Source organism: Mustelus asterias, chromosome 5, assembly GCF_964213995.1.
Source record: "Mustelus asterias chromosome 5, sMusAst1.hap1.1, whole genome shotgun sequence".
Taxonomy (NCBI): domain Eukaryota; kingdom Metazoa; phylum Chordata; class Chondrichthyes; order Carcharhiniformes; family Triakidae; genus Mustelus; species Mustelus asterias.
This window is the reverse complement of record NC_135805.1, coordinates 68,507,600-68,523,117: the sequence shown is the minus strand read 5'-3', so window position 1 is coordinate 68,523,117 and position 15,518 is coordinate 68,507,600. Positions and strand designations below refer to the sequence as shown.

The 15,518-nt window shown below is 41.3% G+C and overlaps 1 protein-coding gene across 1 annotated transcript; it reads right to left on the bottom strand.

The window, feature by feature from the left end:
- Window positions 1-2,225: 2,225 nt before the first annotated feature.
- vgll2a (vestigial-like family member 2a) lies at window positions 2,226-13,448 on the bottom strand. The gene is made up of 4 exons (XM_078212713.1): window positions 13,089-13,448; window positions 12,120-12,408; window positions 10,238-10,711; window positions 2,226-3,743 (listed from the first exon to the last, which is right to left on the bottom strand). Exons 1-4 carry the CDS (start codon window positions 13,167-13,169, stop codon window positions 3,700-3,702), a joined length of 888 nt encoding a protein of 295 aa, XP_078068839.1. The 5' UTR covers window positions 13,170-13,448; the 3' UTR covers window positions 2,226-3,699.
- Between the last annotated feature and the right edge of the window lie 2,070 nt (window positions 13,449-15,518).

Genomic DNA, 15,518 nt, shown 5'->3' with positions numbered 1-15,518 from the left:
CGATAGCAAACCTGTGCGCTAAATCCTCCCAGTCACCCGAATCTCCCCCACCCCTCCACACACACACACACTACCTGTTCTGTAATTAAAAGAGAAACATATTTTAAATTTACGGTAACAATGAAGCCAATTCTTGGACAGTAGCGAGATTTTCTGAGATTATCAGTAACTGGTTTATTCATCTAAAGTTTGTTAACCAAAAGTGTTCTGCGGTGGCTTGGCTTCACCAGAAGCTGTTTTTTTTTCAACTGACTTGTAAGATATATTCCTACGTGAATGAAATCACCCATCTCTTGCTTCCCAGGATATTTGAACTCACGCTGTGCGAATTAACTAGCCAATGGCTGACTGACCACCGGGATCCGAGGCTGACCCTTTATGGATCGGATCGATTTAAACTGGAACGACACACGGTGATGCTCTCGTGTCAACTAATCAAGTGAACCGCTCCTGTTAGGGGGAGCTCACAATGTTTCTTCAGCTTTACAGGAGTACATCACGCGATCCGACCCAAGGTTGTTTGCTCCGTTTGAAATGTAAAGCGGGATCTCATGGCCCCGCGGCTTTACAAGAGGTCATTTCTTGAGGCAACTGTGTTGTTTTGGGTCCCGCTCTCTTTCCTTTTTAGGATATGAGGACTGTGTTGTGGAATTGGCTCTGACTGACGGCCCCAATTAGCACCCAATAATTTATTAGCTTCCATTTTCAGATTATGCGTTAACTTTACAAATATTCCAACCATGGAAACATTAGCCAGCGAGTGCTCCCTCTCAAATATCAGGCACCTCGGAGCCGCTTCATTTCACAGGCTATTTGCAAGCCTGCCCTGAGAGGGAGAGCTGTGTTGTCTCAACATCACATCCGGAGATCAATTCAAAAATGCCGCACTTACACGGGATTTGTTAACATGCTCTCTGTGCGCTAGGTACAGCATTCTGATCGGCACAACTAACCATTCCCAATACCAAAGCGGTCCTGTCATTATTGTCAAGTGAGCTATTACAGGACATACTTCTCATTCCGTCTTTTCACACTTCAATCTGATACGTTCCCTCAGCAAGTACCACAAATCATTTGTTCATTAGCATTCAAAAGTAAGTATAGGCAGATTGATGTATCCATCCCGAGTTGTCGCCTCGGCTGTATTCCAAGTTGTTGGGTCGCGCGAAATTAATATTTAATTCCGGAAATCAACTGCTGGGCAATTTCGCATTTTAAAAGAAACATTGTTTACTTCTGGTGCGATTTCCTTTCGATTTCTTTGGCTGGTTCTTGGAGAAAGAAAAGCACCTTCACACACATACTGAAATACTTGGCAGTCGATTTTTTTCAACGAAATTTAAGACAAAACGAAGTAAAATTCTGATCAGGGCTGGGAATATGGAAGTGAATTGGCGGAAAATAGCTGGCTGACCGCCGTAGAGAGGAAATTTAAATACGGAAATCTCACATTGAACTAGTCGATTTGTAGACAGGCCTTCCACACACACATATGTTTATATATCTATATGTGTAGGCTCTCCATTGCTTCTCCCTTGCCCTACCGATTACAAAGTGTTGAAAATTTTAGCTAATATTCCAAGACGAGAGGAGGAAAGGGAGGAATTGTAGGCTCGAGAGTTTTACATTCCAAACACCTCCTCCCCGCCTGTTTCCTGGCCACAGTTAATGGGGCCAAGTCACGGAGCTGGGTGAACAGTTTGAGAAGTCGGTGTGACAGAGCGAGGGATTTATTCAAACATGTTTTTAAAAATCGCCAGTTTTGCATGCCTGAGGGCTGCTATATGCATTTGGACGGCGGCTGGGGAGGGGGTGGTTAAAACGGCGAGATTGTGAGTTAGCAGGAATATTCTAAACCTCCTACCTAAAGAAACATGCTTGGAGAGAAATAATACTGTCATGATGTGGAGAAAGTAAGAATGTTTATTTTCCCCATAATGAAGGGGATTTATTGGAAGTAGATGGGACATGTTAAGCTCCGAGCTAGAAGGGGCGGCACTGAACACCTTGCCTCCCCAGTGTGCGGCGGCCGGTCCTCGGTCGTTGCTGCCCAGCCACACTCACATCTTCTCCTTCTAAATACAGTGTCTCTTCAGCCGCTGTGATTACAGCGGAAACACCCAGCATCAGTAAGTCTCCGGCTACGTATCCTGCAACGCACGAAATCTGATCGTGAACTCCAACCAATTGACTACCCAAATGAGAGTAAATGTCCAGAATCCAGCTCCCAGCTCCAATTCACTTTCTCAAACACCAACGTTTAATGAATGAACAAACATAGAAATAAGCTTAACAAATATTCACACTTAAAAAACCGAGCGTCGCCTTGTCAAAAGAGTAAAATTTTATACAATCTATTTTTACAGAGGTATTTTTTTAAAACTACTTTTATTTCGCGAAATGACCAGACTTCAATTCAGCGTTTCTTTTTGAATAATTACAAAACAATGCCCCCCCCACCCCCCCAAAACAGCTAAAAATGGCAACAAAGGGGAAAAACACACACACAGAATTCATTAACTGGAGTTCATCTGTCAAAAATATGTTGCTGTAACCTGAATTTGGTACCCCCTCCCCCCTCCCCCCACGGTCATGCCTTTCCCCTTGTGTTCCCTCTTCTGAAGGGCAGCCCTCTCCACAGCTCTGCCTCTTCCACTTGGGGCAGAGCTGCCTCGCCGTCAGTGCGGTACCCTCACTGGGAGGCCAGCAGTTTGCACAGTTGTCCTGTAACAGCTACTCCCCTTCGGGGAAAGGCCAAGTTAAAGTTTATTTATTAGTCACAAGTAAGGCTTACGTTAACACTGCAATGAAGTTACTGTGAAATTCCCCCAGTCGCCACACTCGGGCGCCTGTTTGGGTCAATGCACCTAACCAGCACGTCTTTCAGACTGTGGGAGGAAACCGGAGCACGCGGAGGAAACCCACGCAGACACGGGGAGAACGTGCAGACTCGGCACAGTGACCCAAGCCGGGAATCGAACCCGGGTACCTGGCACTGTGGGGCAGCAGTGCTAACCACTGTGCCACCCCAAGGATCTAATTCATACGTTCATATTAACATACTTAATCGCCAAGCAAAGTTTTAAGAGAGAAACAATTCCGCTGCCTCTCAGGACTAATCCACCAGTTTTAAATGTTTTTCGGATTCGTAGTAAACTTACCATCTCTTCCCTTGTGTAGCCCTCTCATTACCAGCATTCAAACACATACTTTGAGCATTTTAATGATGATCACACTGGCGCCTCGGGCAGCACGTCCTGTTCCAAAATACACCCATTCGATCGAAGCAGAATTTGGTTCAGCGTTTGGTTTGTGTGTGTGTATGTGTGTTGCAAAATAATTATTACATTTCTGAAAATGTGTTCAAATTCAACGCTTCAAAACCGATTCTTCTCACAATGTTCCTCAGGAGTTCAAGGTGTGGCCTTTCGAAGAATAGTCACGTTTTTAAGCTTCGACAGTCTTGTCGACCAACTGTTTGGGAAGTTGGTAGTTGTAAAACTAATTGTTTTTTTAATATAATTTTTGATTGAAGCTTTTTGCTGTGTAAAAAACACTCAGCTTAACAGGGGTCCACCACAAAGGGAGTAACGGCGAGCTGAAACCGAGATCAAAATCTGTTACACACTGTACATAGAGGAAGAGAAATGTTTCAGGTAGAAAATACAGGGAAGTCGAACGAGGTAGGTGCTGAGTGCTCTAAAACCAGTAAAGATCCTTGTTTTTTTCCTGGTGCGCCAGACCTGAGAATGTAAAAAAACAAAGGCAAAAGAAGTGGAAAGGATATGTAAGCAGAACAGAGACAGAGTTATAGAACTAGAGCTACGCTCTGAAAGTCAGAACAAATAAAGCATTGAAATAGTAAGATGGAGAGAAATTTCACTCAACTGCGCACACATCAGTAAAATCAGAAAAGATTCTCCCCCCCGCCCCCCCAAACACACACAGAGGAATAGAACATCTTATTATAGATCATGGAAAGAAGTCATTTCTCAATTGGGTAGATTTCCCGCCTTACAAGTCTAATAGGGACGCATTCGTGGGGAAAAAATGCATGCACAATAACAGATTTATTTAACCAGTTTAACATAACGAAACGTGCCAAGGCGAGTTGTTGATAGCTGTTTCCGACTCTGTTGTGATTTAAACATTTCAACCTCGTTAAATGGCCCACATTGTCCCGAATTTAGATTGATAGTTGAAGGTGCATGTTAAAAGAATCTCGGCTGGACACGACAGACACAAATCCCAGTGCTATCAAAGCACATTCCTCCTGGAATTGACACAGGTATTAAGATAGCTTCGATATCTAGTATGCTGAAAATGTTATAAACGTGCCTCAAGCATTTCATACATTTTTTCTCAGACAGCTTTCTATATGCACTGTACTTAAGTGCTTGTTGTAAACTTGGCTCTTTTTAGAAATCTGCTGAAGAACATATTGTTCACACAGTGACCTACATTGCCATCACACATTAATGGGAGGATAGACTATATTGTGCTTTGTGAAACACTAACAACTGCAAAAAGGTAGCAAAATTGCTACCTTTCTCTAATTTTGGTAAATTTCAAAATGTATCATTTTCTAAGTCATTAGTGGAATATGATATTGATACATCTGATGGACTGATTTTTTATCTTTTTTTCTCGAATAGAGAACTCTCCGCAGTCGGGAAATAGGGAGTTATGCAATTCCTGTTATTTAAGTAATTCCGATAGCAAATGTAAAATTCCTTGGGCGGCTTCTACAGATGGTTGTTTCTGTAGCTGAAGTAGGTGATGTGGGTGTGTGCAGCTTGTACGGCAAGCAAGAGATTAAATATGCAGCCGCTCCACTGGCCCCAGTTTATTTCTGTTTTACTTTCTTACTTCATTCTGCTCTTAACTGTGTCGATTGCTCGAAATAAGTAACATGATTTCCGGGCATCTATTTATCGAAACATTTCCTCCGCTAATTTACACATAAGCCCTCTGTCAGTTATAGTCTGCCAATTGCAGAAAGCTGAGACAACGGTCAATAATACCTATTAATGCATCAGGATGGTTTATGCATTTATAAAGTCGTAAAGTCGTATGTGCATGCAAATTATACGTAGACAATATCGTTTATTCCACAGCATTTGTAACTGTACATCAGTGCTTTAATTTGACAGAGGGGAATCATATCGGGCAAATATATACCTGTAACAGAACTATTTAATCCACCATAGATAAGAAGCAAGATTGGGACCTGTTATCTAAATTGCAAATGCTGGGAGATGTGAATAAGTTCCATACATCAGATACAGGTAACATTGGGAGCGAATTTGTTAACACGCCACCTCCTTCAGGTACTATGCTCTAAGAAGGTGTTGGATTTCGATTGGATTAGCCCATGATTATGCTTGGCAAAGTACTGCAGTGGTTTGCCATTCTGCAATATAGCTGACCAGGAAACTCTCCCCGTTCATCCCGCCTGTCATCAGGCATAATGGAAGGTTTACAGGTTGCTAATCAACCTGTTTGGCCACATTATACAGCCACCTTCCATTGCCATCAGCTCCTGAAAAGGGACTTGAATCCAAAGCTTCTCCAAAGGTAGAGAGGCTACCACTGCCCACAAGACCTCCCCACTGTGTGTTATTAGACTAGATTTTCATGAGGCCTGGGTTTGAATCCAGTCTAAGCACATATCTCCTTCCTATGTCAGCTGCAAAATTCTACATAAAATAACTTTATTAAGTGGCCATGACATAATTCCCAAATAACTCTGTGGCACACACTGTTCACACTTGGGCACAAAATTTCATGCTGAGGCCTTAGAATGGTCATTGTGCAGCAAGAGGCACTCTTCTCTAAGATTGAGATTAAAGGGAAGATTGGGCCAGAGAAATTGGAGCACCAACCTGTGCTTTAGCGGACCTTGAAATAGTCAAGGCTGACTTTGGCTACTGGCAGTAAAAACATACATTCAAAATATTTGAATGTTAGCTTTGAAAATAATTGCAATTAAAATAATTAAATCTAGGCTTGAATTTAATCCAGTGAAATATGGTAAGGTGACATAAACCATCAAATGTAAAGTTACAGTTCAACAGTAACAGACTGAAAAAGCACTGGTAGTACCCAGATGTGAAATTATTTTGAGTTTCTAACATTATGAAAGTGTTAATATTAAGTAGGAGTTGGTTTGAACACGCAAGAACATTAAAGTCGCATGTATGAGATATAATTGCTTGGTTGAATATGGATCGGGTCCTATGTTAGCCATATTAAAAATGTCATTTGCTTCCTTTGACATTGTTAAAAACTCACTTTAAATGTATATATTAATGTTAGCAAAAAGTGGATATCCTTGATTATTCTGATATTCCTGTTCCTTCTCAAAATGTAAAAATTAGGCTCTGGTTGAGCAGAATCTGTATGCTTCTATCACATACATGCACAGAGCTTCTTTCCATTAGATTTAATGTGAGATGCAGCTGTGAGTACAAGATCAAACTCGAGGGTAAATGTTCATCTTTAATGTTCTTAGCACAGGTTTTGTATACGAGATCTGCAAGTAAGAATTTTAAAAGTGCACCCCATTCATGGGTCCAAATTCCTGATATGTACTTCAAGTTCACAAAGCTAAACTTGATTTTACATTAAATGTTTAGTGATATAAAATGTATGGTGGCCTTAATGACGATGTGGAGATGCCGGCCTTAATGACTACAGTACAATGGCATAATAAAATACACAATTATTGCAAATGTCTGGCAGTAATGTAAAATATTTGCATCAAGGTATCAATGATGGTCCATTGGAGAAGATAATATTTTTCTTCAACCAAGTAAATTCAATAAAATTCTACAAATGGTCTGTTATTTAAGAAAGTAGAAATTTGGTCAGGACAAAGATAATCCAAGTTTATTGGAAAATCAATGAAAGCATATCACTTTAATTATCTGGATCATTTTATACACTAATTAATTGTGTAATTTTGTGAAATCAAAGCTTGATTAACACACAACCTTGCTTTCCTTGCTCACAGCACAATGCATTTTTATTTTTCAGTCTAAACAGTATGATATTGATCAGCACAATTTTGAAGGATGGACAGTTCAGCTCTCAAGGTTTCATCATACTTTCCTTTTCCTGATAAAAATTCTTCTACAAATCAACACTTTCATCCACAGCTTTTCAATAACACACTTTCAGCAACCATATATTACCAAGGACAACACTCATCTCTTTACATTGTGACATTTATTGCTGCTGCAAAGAGGCTTTATGTAGCACTAACGAATTACTGAACATTATTGTTCCTGACACTCCAAGCTAATCTTCATTTGTAAATCTAATAGGAAAAGTAAAGGTTGCCCACATTTTCATAAAAGTTAACACTTGTGTCTCCACTAGTACAAACCTTGCAACTATTTGTGAAATTTATTTAAATCAAGGCCAAGGTTTCAATTTCAGATTATTTCAGCCTGTCTAATAAAGAATATTTCTATGATTATGATTTTGTAGCCTCACTCAATCAGTTAGTACCACAGACCCATACATGAATATAGTTGCATGACTTATTTTCGAAGTCTAGATTTGATTTACTTCTGATGAAGTCAATTTTAATAACAGCATACTGGGCTTACTTCTCCTACTTCTCTGAAGAAGTCATACAACCTCAAAATGTTAATTCTGTCTCTCCACAGGTGCTGCCAGACCGCTGTTTTTTCTAGCATTTTCTGTTTTATTTTACTACTCTTAAATGTAGTTTTTTCCAATCTAGATCCTGATGGGATGATTTACTAAGACTGCAAAATAACCAAGTTTAATTGTTCCGCCACATACACATTCTTAGACTATAATAGGGACTGGGAATGTTTCAACAGTGTTATTTCACAAATTACCAATACTGGGGTTCAAATGAAGGGATTTAATATGCATTCAATATCATACAGCGTATCATCACCTTTAACTGACATCCATATCAATGAAAACAACATTTAAAAATGTCAAAATATATATTAAATGACACCACATGTCTGGTATGTGAACATAAAATAGTAATTCTATCCTGAGATCATAAAATGATTCTTTAAATGTAATGGTGTATAAACTTTTAAACAAATTTAATTGTCTATATGCTTTGATGGGATTGCTCAATGTATTATGCACAAATATTAATTTGTCAAACAATGTACTGTATTTCATTAAAATCCTTTTTCTGTCAACTTATGTCACAACTCACAACCTAGTGCTATGGACTATCCCCTTATTGCAACACAGAGCTGCATGGCAAGTGTTGATGATTATAATAATGAAAGCTCTGACAGCCAGTCTCCAGTAGGGAGCTCAGAAAATTAACTGATTAAGTGAGACCTCAGTGATTTTGTTTCTCCTAAATGGCAAATTAACTGTCCTGCATGATTTTCATCCTCAGTATAATCTCATTAATTTATTAACTTATTCTTTCATTAACGATAAGACTTCAAAACTGTACAAGTCTTTACCTTTTGCAATTTTCTGCTTCCAGGTTTCAGGCATTAAAGACACCAGTTTAGAGTCATCAAATCTGTCACTATTTCTCATTCATTTCTTTAGTTTTGTAGTGAAACTAAAACTGTAGTTAGTAAGCTGTTCAATGTTTTGGGCCTCCTCTAGATGGTCGTGAAATATCTGAGTTCAGAGCAATGTAAGCCCCTTTGAGTTTCCCTCTTTATGAACACTGTGGCTGAGTAATATTTCGAAAATAAATTACAAAACAAGCTCCCCATATTTTTTATAGCCAAGACAAAGGGGCTGGTCAAGAATACTTGTGGCCTATAGAAGGACTCTGCCATCATAGAGCAATCATAGAATCCCTACAGTGCAGAAGGAGGCCATTCAGCCCATTGAGTCTGCATCAACTCTCTGAAAGCGCATCTTACCCAGGCCCTATCCCCGTAAGCCCACATACTTAGCCAGCTTATCCCCCAACCTACTCATCTTGGGATACATATTAAGGGGCAATTTAGCACGGCCAACCCACCTAACCTGCACATTTTGGACTGTGGGAGGAAACTGGAGCACCCGGAGGAAACCCACGCAGACATTGAGAGAACATGCAAACACCACATAGACAGTCACCTGAGGCCAGAATTGAACCTCGGTTCCTGGTGTTGTGGTAATACAGCCCTGGCAATTGTTTTATTCTGAGTTTCTCCTCTTTGCTCTTTAAGGCCGCTAACTCAGGCTGGAGAATAGTTTCTTGGGTGCCAAGTGATGCACAATACATTTGAGTTGAATTTTAGTTTTATCTCACAAATAGAGTTCAGTGACTTTCAGCAGGGATCTCTTGATCACCCCCTATCTCAGAGCTGAGGCTAGTGTTGGCACCCCCACAAACAACTTGGCTGAATTCAACTTTGAAATCTGAGGTGAGTAGCTCACTCTTGACTCCACAAAGCCTGCCCACCATATACAAGGCACAAGTTAGGAGTGTGATGGAAAACTCTCTACTTGCCTGAATGAGTGCAGTTCCAATAATACCTAAGAAGCTCAACAGCAACCAGGACAAAGCAGTCTGCTTGACTGGCACTTCATCCATCACCTTAAACATTCAATCCCTTCACCACCAAAAAACCATCTACAAGATAGACTGCAGCAACTCACCAAGGCCCATTCAACAGTATTTTCTCAACTCACAGCCCCTGCCACCTGGAAGGACAAGGGCAGCCAATGCATGGGAACAGCACCACCTGCAACTTTCCCTTCCAACTCACACACCATTCTGACTTGGAACTACATCACCATTCCTTCACTGTCGCTGGATCAAAATCATCGAACTTTGCTGGATCAGAATCCTGGAACTTCCCTCTCTAACAGCACTGTGGTGCACGTACCACCAGTTGGACTGCAGCAATAAAAGAAGGGAATTCAGAGCTACCCCCTCAAGATAAATTAGGAATGTGCAACAAATGGCAGCCTTGTCCACAATGCTGTTTCCATGAATCTATACAAATATACACAAGGCATCAAACCTGAAACTTTTCTCACCTGTATAGCTTGATTCTGCACTGGATATCTGCCAATAGAACCATAGCAGATTATTTGATCTTTATTGATCTCACCAGGGAGTACCCATTTTCCTCTGTAATGGTGTATATACTTCATAAGTATTCCTCTTACCTGACACAAATTTATTTAATTTTCACAGAAGACAAACAATTTCAGCTTTTGAAACCTTTTCTGTTTCTTGGTTTCTGCATGCACTTTCTTTGGAAGTATTTACCTGCATCCACATTGAGGTTGAGGGTTTGGCTCATGTCACTGGTGGACCCTGTGAAAGCCCCTGTGGTCCATGCGGAGGCAGTGTCACTCTTGGTCAGATCGCACTGGGGCGTGGGGACAGGAGGAAGCCGATGTGGCCTCACTGAAGGCACTAACAGTGAACTGTAGCGTGGGTCAAAAGGTGTACCCATCCCGTATACATCATGCATGCTCGGCCGTGTGTAGACAGAGCTCTGTGTATTGATGGCACTGCCCAATGAGTAATGATGGTGATGCCAGGGCTCAGGAGCTCCTTGGTGTAGATGAGTGTGCAAAGTGGCACTTGAATATGGGTCAGCTCCAAAGGGTAGCTCAGTGGGAGCTCCAGCCAGGGCACTGCCTAGACTGCTACTTAGGCTTGCTGACATGGAGGGTTGATAAGCGCTGTTCCAGAAAGATGGAGGAAAACTCCGTTGGTTCATTGGGAAGGCTCCCTCTGGAAAGAAAGAAGAGATAATGGAATTATCAATAATGATCAGCAACAGTGATTACATTCAACTAGGGTAGAATCTTCAATTAAAATCAATTACTTCTCATTAAAAAGCAAATTATGTACATTTCCACAATAAAACAATTAGAATAAGATACTCCACACTACTTTATGAAGATTAGTTATTGAAAAATAATCACAATTCTTTTTTTCCCCATTAACGTGGTTTAAAGGCCTCATTGATAACACGGTTTGTCCCTTTTGGCAACTGAATGTCAAATTTTCAATTTAACTATGCAAAATTGCATTAATTTAAACGTTTTGCGTTTGAACCGATCCAATGTTGTCGAAAACAGTTAAAGCAAATCACGTTACAATGTTCGAGTGAAATTGAAGCGTTCTGCGACTTTCCTATAACGAGATCAAATTCATTTTAGAAATACAGTGTACTGAAGATTTACTTAATAATGGAACGCATTTGAGAAATGAAAACTTTTTTTAAAAAATTGCGCTGTTTCGTTATTTTCGATTTCAAAATTTGGAATTGGTCAGTGGTTACTTGAAAGCGTTGAGAATAACTTCAGGCTACTATTATTTAGATCTCACGTTTTAGTTGCAAACAGTAGTATCAACTTAGTATGAGAGCAATATGGACAAATGTTAACTCAAAACCCGAACTGCGTTGATTCGAATTAAAAAGAGCACAACTGCACAGTACACTAAGTGCACCGACACCCTTTCAGTGCAAGTGAGGCTGTTTTGCAATCTGCAAGAGGTCGCTGAATTTGCACATAATTTAGTGAAACTGTAATTTAAGATGAGCCCGAAGCAGTCAGACCTCTACAGCAACATCAGACAAGTTACGTGGCATGCCTGAACGAAAAACTGAATGTTGGTAATTTGCAAAGAAAAAATAACAATGCAATTTCCACCCCATCTAACAAAAGACGATCTAATTAGACCAAACTCATGGAAGGAAATCAATCGTGGATCTGCCGCATGTGATTTACAACCAAGCGAAGCTACTGGCCAAGCCGCCCTAACTCCTGTTACTGTCAGGAGCCCCCTTGTGATTGTCCAATCTAGAATTTGGAGACGTCGGGTCTAAGACACGATTAGTGAAAAGACGACGCCGATCTTGCTGTGTTTAGGTTGCATGTTAACATTTCTAGTCAATCTAATTGCGCATTGTTATCAGTGTTTATTGGTGTGAAAATCAAGTTTAATTTCCAACTAGAATAGGGCATTGCTTCCCGAATGTCCCCGCAATTTGACACCCGATTTCAGTAATTTTACTGCTGGTTAATCTAGCCATTGAAAGTTATTCTTTCGAAGGTTTTTCTCTCTTGTAGTTGTGGCTGTGTTCTAACGGTGGGATGTGGGGCGCTTAAATTGCTACTTTGACTCAACCCACCTCTCCAAGAACTCGCGCTGCCTCTCGGTGGTTTGGAGCTGCTGCTGGCGCCAGTGTAACTGCTGGGCTGACTCAGTGCCCTTGTGAAATGTTCGTCCACAACACTGCTAATGTCACCCTGGAAGTAAGTGAAGAGCACGCATCGGGAGTTGAGATATTCCGCTTCAGGTGGATGTTCCTTTTCGCTGCGCGATTCCTCTTCTTTGATCGCAGAGCCGTGCACTGAGAATGATCCGCTGATGCTTGGACTGTCCGCCGCTTCTTGCATTTTCGAGTAAAAAGCTAGTTTCTGCAAAAGAGGGGAATCCGCATTCACAGCACTGTATGGAGCAACTAACCCAAATGAACCAGCAGTAACTGAATCTCGACCCTACAGTCTGCAACTTATAATAAATTACAATATTTCCTCAATGAATTACAGTCTTGAAATTTCCTTCAACTCTATACAGACAACCACTCTTAGAAGCACAAGCAACAGGACATGTCTGATTGGGTCACTGTAATTTGTTAATGGCTGAATTTTTAATTTTAATTTAAAAGTGTCCACGGTTATGGAATTCTCTGAAGAGTTGGTAATCTGTCAGAATGAGTGCTGCGAGACTATTCCACTATTTCACACCGCAAATACACGGGACTTAAAATCCACGCAGTTTCCAGGATTGGATATTGACTGTCAGACATTAGAATGGGGAAAGTCTGACTCCCTGCTCAAAGCAAACACTTGCAATTGTTAGTGCAACCTCACCAGGTCCTGGGAAAACGGGTCCACAGCAGTTAGAATTTGATACTACATTTCCAGAAAAAAAATAGACTAACCAGAGGAAGTGTCCGAAACACTTCTTAAGAAATGTATTTTAGTGCTTCGTATAAGTCAACTGCTAATTTGACTCAAATGGATGAATTATTGAATATGTAAATACTATCCCTATCAAATGATTGATTATTGCACTGCCGACTTTCTAAACGTACCTGATGGTGGTAAGGGTTGTAAGTTGCTGTAAAATAAGGTTGGGGACCATACACTTGGTACATAACATCCAGACAGCTCATGGCGAAGGCTGGATTTACCAACAGGTTTCAGGCGAGGTATAAAACGCAGGATACTTCATGGGTGATCGTGTCCAATGCAGGCAAACATCGCAGCTTTGGGTTAAAAGCGGAATTCCGCCGTGCTGCCACAAAGTCTTCTTCTTGTTTCTCTCTCTCACTCTCTCGGATCGGACTCCAATGCAAAAAGCAACACCAAACATTTAAAGCGGACGCGTGGAGTGGCGACGTCAGCGCGCGTCTCTCCAAGGCGGCTCCAGTGCACTGAGCAATGTTCAGACTACAGAGTCGGTGGCTGCTGCTCACTGTCTAAGGACAGCAAGTGTGGATAAACAACCAAAGTAGCCTCATGTCCCCTTCACATCTCCTAGGAAGTCGTTATTCTTTCTTACAGCAGTTACTCTTTGTAAAAACCTGATGCATCAGAAAAAGTTTTTTTTACATTAAATTTCCATTTCATAGAATCCCTACAACGCAGAAAGAGGCCGGCCATTCAGCCCATCGGGTCTGCACCGAAGGAGAGCATCTTCCCCAGGTCCACCCGTGCAACATCCCATTGCAAATCATCTGTTTTGTTGCCTCCCATGGTTACTATTGGGTCATGGAATGAGGCCCTTCGGCCTATCCTGTTTGCACCAGCCATCAAGCCCTATCTTTTCTAATCCCATTTTCCAGCAGTAGGTCCGTAGCCTTGTATGCTATGCCCATTTCATGTGTTCATCTAAATGCTTCTTAAATGTTATGAGGGTCTTCACCTGTACCACCCTTTCAGGTAGTGACTTCCAGATTCTCACCATCCTCTTGGTGAAAAAGTTTTTCCTCACATCCCCTCTAAATCTCCTGCTCCTGACCTTAAATCTATGTCCCTTGGTTATTGACCCTTCTACCAAGGGGAAAAGTTTCTTCCTATCTACCCTATCAATTTACCTCATACTTTTGGACAACCCAATCAAGTCACCCTTCAGCCTATCCAGTCTCTCTTCATAGCTGAAATGCTCCAGCCCAAGCAACATTCTGGTGAATCTCCTCTGCACCTTCTCGAGTGCAATCACTTCCTTCCTATAGTGTTGTCCTATTTACAATAATATTCTCTTTTGCTATCCAGTGTTCCCTCAAAAGCATTATCCATGGATGCATGTATAGAATGAATGTACACATACAATTGGCAAGAGCCCTGCCCTCATGACAATGAGTAAGTGCAGCAGAACACTATGAATCTTCACATGCCCTCCCTGGAGTACTGCAGGGCTCCTCCTAGGCAACCCAGGCAGTGCAAGTATTGCTTAAGTACTCCAATGGCCTGTACTATCACATTTCATGTAACAACAGCATTCATCATATACACGCTGTCCAGGTGAGCGTGGGCTGCAGTCACAAGCCATGTGGTTAGGAGGTACCTCAGTAACCTCCCCCAACCCCACCCCTCTGGTTTGTTATAGCGTCTGAAATGCAGATGGTACGACAAAGTATTGCAGAATGACGGTATCAGGCTGCTGCCATATGCTGAGTATGGTTGGAGTGAAACCTCTTCTGGTTGCAGTACATATCAGAATTGGCATGTTTGTGGTTTATATAAATGACTCAGACTTGAATGGAGGAGGTTTGATCAGTAAATTTATGAAAGATACAAAATTGATAGGCTGGTAAGTAGTGAGGAGATTACATGATTACATGAAGATATAGTGGGCTGGTCAGATAGGCTGATTAGTGACAAATAGAATTCAATCGGGATAATTTTATTGATGGAAAAGGTCCTTAGGGATGGGATTTACGACCATTTAGAAAGATGCGGATTAATCCGGGATAGTCAGCACGGATTTGTGAAGGGCAAATCGTGCCTCACAAATTTGATAGAATTTTTTGAGGAGGTAACTAGGTGTGTTGATGAAGGTAGGGCGGTTGATGTCATATACATGGATTTTAGTAAGGCGTTTGATAAGGTCCCCCATGGTCGGCTTATGATGAAAGTAAGGAGGTGTGGGATAGAGGGAAAGTTGGCCGATTGGATAGGTAACTGGCTATCTGATCGAAGACAGAGGGTGGTGGTGGATGGAAAATTTTCGGACTGGAGGCAGGTTGCTAGCGGAGTGCCGCAGGGATCGGTGCTTGGTCCTCTGCTCTTTGTGATTTTTATTAATGACTTAGAGGAGGGGGCTGAAGGGTGGATCAGTAAATTTGCTGATGACACCAAGATTGGTGGAGTAGTGGATGAGGTGGAGGGCTGTTGTAGGCTGCAAAGAGACATAGATAGGATGCAAAGCTGGGCTGAAAAATGGCAAATGGAGTTTAACCCTGATAAATGTGAGGTGATTCATTTTGGTAGGACTAATTTAAATGTGGATTACAGGGTCA

Coding starts and splice junctions, on each gene's coding strand:
- vgll2a (XM_078212713.1), bottom strand. CDS start 13,169: ATGAGCTGTCTGGATGTTATGTACCAAGTGTATGGTCCCCAACCTTAT. Junction 12,409..13,088: donor ACAACCCTTACCACCATCAG/GTACGTTTAGAA, acceptor CCTCTTTTGCAG/AAACTAGCTTTTTACTCGAA. Junction 3,744..10,237: donor CAACCTCAATGTGGATGCAG/GTAAATACTTCC, acceptor TTACATTCTCAG/GTCTGGCGCACCAGGAAAAA.